This window comes from Physeter macrocephalus, chromosome 14, assembly GCF_002837175.3.
Source record: "Physeter macrocephalus isolate SW-GA chromosome 14, ASM283717v5, whole genome shotgun sequence".
NCBI classification, from domain to species: Eukaryota; Metazoa; Chordata; class Mammalia; order Artiodactyla; family Physeteridae; genus Physeter; species Physeter macrocephalus.
Window position 1 is genome coordinate 56342984 of NC_041227.1, and position 3400 is coordinate 56346383.

The 3400-nt window shown below is 50.0% G+C and overlaps 1 protein-coding gene across 2 annotated transcripts in view; it reads right to left on the reverse strand.

Annotated features, from left to right (window-relative positions):
• CPPED1 (calcineurin like phosphoesterase domain containing 1) overlaps positions 1-2976 on the reverse strand; it is a 124204-nt gene extending 121228 nt beyond the window's left edge. For both annotated transcript variants that reach the window (XM_007100194.4, XM_007100193.3), the window contains exon 1: positions 2788-2976. In XM_007100194.4, the coding sequence (XP_007100256.1) occupies positions 2788-2857 (70 nt within the window). In that variant the 5' untranslated portion in view covers positions 2858-2976. The remainder of the gene's footprint in view (positions 1-2787) is intronic.
• Between the last annotated feature and the right edge of the window lie 424 nt (positions 2977-3400).

Below are 3400 nucleotides of genomic sequence, written 5' to 3' on the forward strand. Positions count from 1 at the left end.
ACTGGGCATATACCCTGAGAAAACCATAATTCAAAAAGAGTCATGTACCACAATGTTCATTGCAGCACTATTTACAATAGCCAGGACATGGAAGCAACCTAAGTGTCCATCGACAGATGAATGGATAAAGAAGATGTGGCACATATATACAATGGAATATTACTCAGCCATAAAAAGAAACAAAACTGAGTTATTTGTAGTGAGGTGAATGGATCGAGAGACTGTCACACAGAGTGAAGTAAGTCAGAAGGAGAAAAACAAATACTGTATGCTAACATGTATATTTATGGAATGTCTTTTTTTAAAAATTTATTTATTTTTATTTTTGGTTGTGTTGGGTCTTCGTTTCTGTGCGAGGGCTTTCTCTAGTTGCTGCAAGCAGGGGCCACTCTTCATCGCGGTGCGCGGGCCTCTCACTATCGCGGCCTCTCGTTGCGGAGCACAGGCTCTACACGCGCAGGCTCAGTAGTTGTGGCTCACGGGCTTGGTTGCTCCGCGGCATGTGGGATCTTCCCAGACCAGGGCTCGAACCCGTGTCCCCTGCATTGGCAGGCAGATTCTCAACCACTGCACCACCAGGGAAGCCCGATATATATGGAATCTTAAAAAAAAAATTGGTTCTGAAGACCCTTGGGGCAGGACAGGAATAAAGATGCAGACGTAGAGAATGTACTTGAGGACACGGAGGGGGAAGGGTAAGCTGGGACAAAGTGAGAGAGTGGCATGGACATATATACACTACCAAATGTAAAATAGATAGCTAGTGGGAAGCAGCCGCATAGCACAGGGAGATCAGCTCGGTGCTTTGTGACCACCTAGAGGGGTGGGATAGGGAGGGTGGGAGGGAGACGCAAGAGGGAGGAGATATGGGGATATATGTATATATATAGCTGATTCACTTTGTTATAAAGCAGAAACTAACACACCACTGTAAAGCAATTATACTCCAATAAAGAGGTTTTAAAAAAAAAAGATTTTTAGTTCCTTAGTCTTATAGTTCCCTCAAGAGATGTACCTAACAATCTGATACAGTCTTCAAGTTCTGCAGGCCCCCACCCAGGTGAAGGATGGTAAGCACCTGCTGAGACCCCAGGCTGGTCAGAACCAGAAGGCTGATGCTTGAGATTCCTGGACCACCATCCTGTTACCTCACCAGTAACCAATCAGAAGAAAGTCATTCACCCTGCAGCTGTCACCCCAAATGTTGCCTTTAAAAACTCTTCCCTGCTTCTCCATTGGGGATTTCCCTGGCGGTCCAGTGGTTAGGACCCTGTGCTTTCACTGTCAGGGCCCCGGGTTCAATCCCTAGTTGGGGAACTAAGATCCCACAAGCCACGTAGCGTGGCAAAAACAAAAACAAAAACCTCTTCCCTGAAAACTACAGGGAGAGCTCGGGTCTTTTGAGTACGAGTTACCTGTTCTCCTAGCTTGGCCCTGCAGTAAACCTTTCTCTGCTCCAGACTCTGATATTTTGGTTGTTTGGCCTCACTGTGCATGGGACACACAAGCTTGGGTTTGAAAACAGGTTGAAAAAGGCATATTAAAATATTTAGAGAATGGTCACCACAACAGACTGTATTTTCTAAAATCCACCTCAGCTAGATTTCTGGCCTTACATGCTCTTCCAGAACCTTGCCACCCCCCACCAACAGCTGCAAAGAAAGAAAAGAATAAGGCTTTAGGACAGAGTTACAGGAGAAACCCACTTTAGTAAGGGTAGCCAGGGAAAATCTGTCTGAGTAAGTGACTGAACTTTAAATAAAGTGTGAAGGTTGAGAAAGTGCTATTAGCTAGGCGAGCAAAGAGCAAGCACAAAAGCCCTACAGAAATAAAGGACTTGGACCTGCAAAATTGGAGTTAAGAAAACCAGTGAAGCAGGAGAACTGGGCAAGGGGAAGAATGGTGAGCAAGAAGCAAGAAAGGTGAGTACAAGCCAGATCACGCAGGGTGTCTGGGGTGACTGCCCCGGGGTGACAAAAACTGGAATGTGACCACGCAGCAAAAGACGCAGGGAGGACCAATAAAACGGGGAGCAATCGTCCCTTTTATAGCTCTAGGGCTAACATTCACTTAGCACCTAGCCTGTCAGGCACTTGGTTACAGAAATCCTTTTAATCTGCTAACCCTCCCCTATGCGGTAAGTATTAACAAACCCATTTTCACAGCGAGGCAGATTATCTAAATCCAAAATCCAAGCACTTAACCCCACACGGCTCTTCTGCCTCCCCTCTCCAGTTCTGATGGGCACTGCTAACATTTTGGTGGATGACTCATATTACAGAAGGTAACCATGATTATGGAGTATAAACTACATCGTGGTGAATGACCATAATAAAAATAACCGCACCTCCCGTGCACCCAGCGCTTATCCCGTGCCACACAACCTCGCTGCGATTATTCCCCTTCTACAGATGAGGAAGCTGAGCCCAATACTCGGTGAGCAACGTGTCCAAGGCAGGGCTTGGAAACCAAGTCTAACTGCAGAGTCCACGCTATTAACTATGCTTTGCTGCCTCACTCTATCTTCTCTCAGGAAACCTTGGTCAAGGCCAGCGAGGCCCCACGACCGTACCCCTTCCCCAGACACTCTTCTTTCAAAAGCGCCCCTGGAAGCCCCAAGTGCGGGCGGTGCGGCCTCTATTGCGGTCCCCAGCCCCCGGGTGCAGCCGCCGGGTGCAGCCCCCACTGGGGTCCGGCTGGAGGCGCACATCCCGACCGAACGTTCTCCCCGCCGAAGGTTCCGCAGCCCTGAAACCATCCCCTTCCCAGGCGAAGGGCAAGTAGTACCTGAGGAAAACGCATCCAGGGTCCTGCCCCGAGCTCTGTGGAAAACACTTCCCGCCTCCGCAGCCGACATGGCAAGTAAGTTTTCCGCCTCGAAGGAGTCCACTGCTTAGGAGGGAGCGGCGAGACTCCTCAAGGCCCAACCGCCGCTAGGGGCCTGCCTGGCTTGGGGTTGCACCCTCTGCTCGGGGCGGGGCGGGGCCGGGCCGGCGGGCGCGCGGGGCTCGGTCGCTCGGGGCGCCACTAGTGCTGCCTGAACGGGGCGGAAGCGTGAGCGGCCCCTCTGGGATCGACTGGGGCTCCTGGTGAGGGAGCCAACTTGCCTGGCGCCTGCGTGAGCAGAGTGAGTGCCTTTGGACTCAAGGTTTGGGGTGGAGGGGGCAGCCATTCCCTAAAAGTGGGGTCTGCAGGTTTAACAAGAATACAGGGCGCCTAGTTAAATTGGAATTTCAGATAAGCAATAAATGATAAGTATGTGCTATGCAATTTGGGAGACGCCTGTGCTAAATTTTTTGTTGTTCATCTGAAATAATTTAAGTGGGGACCTGTATTTTATCTGGGAATTGTACCTTACGGTCCAAAGGACCCGGCCCTGTCCTTGGAGGACTCGACAGGA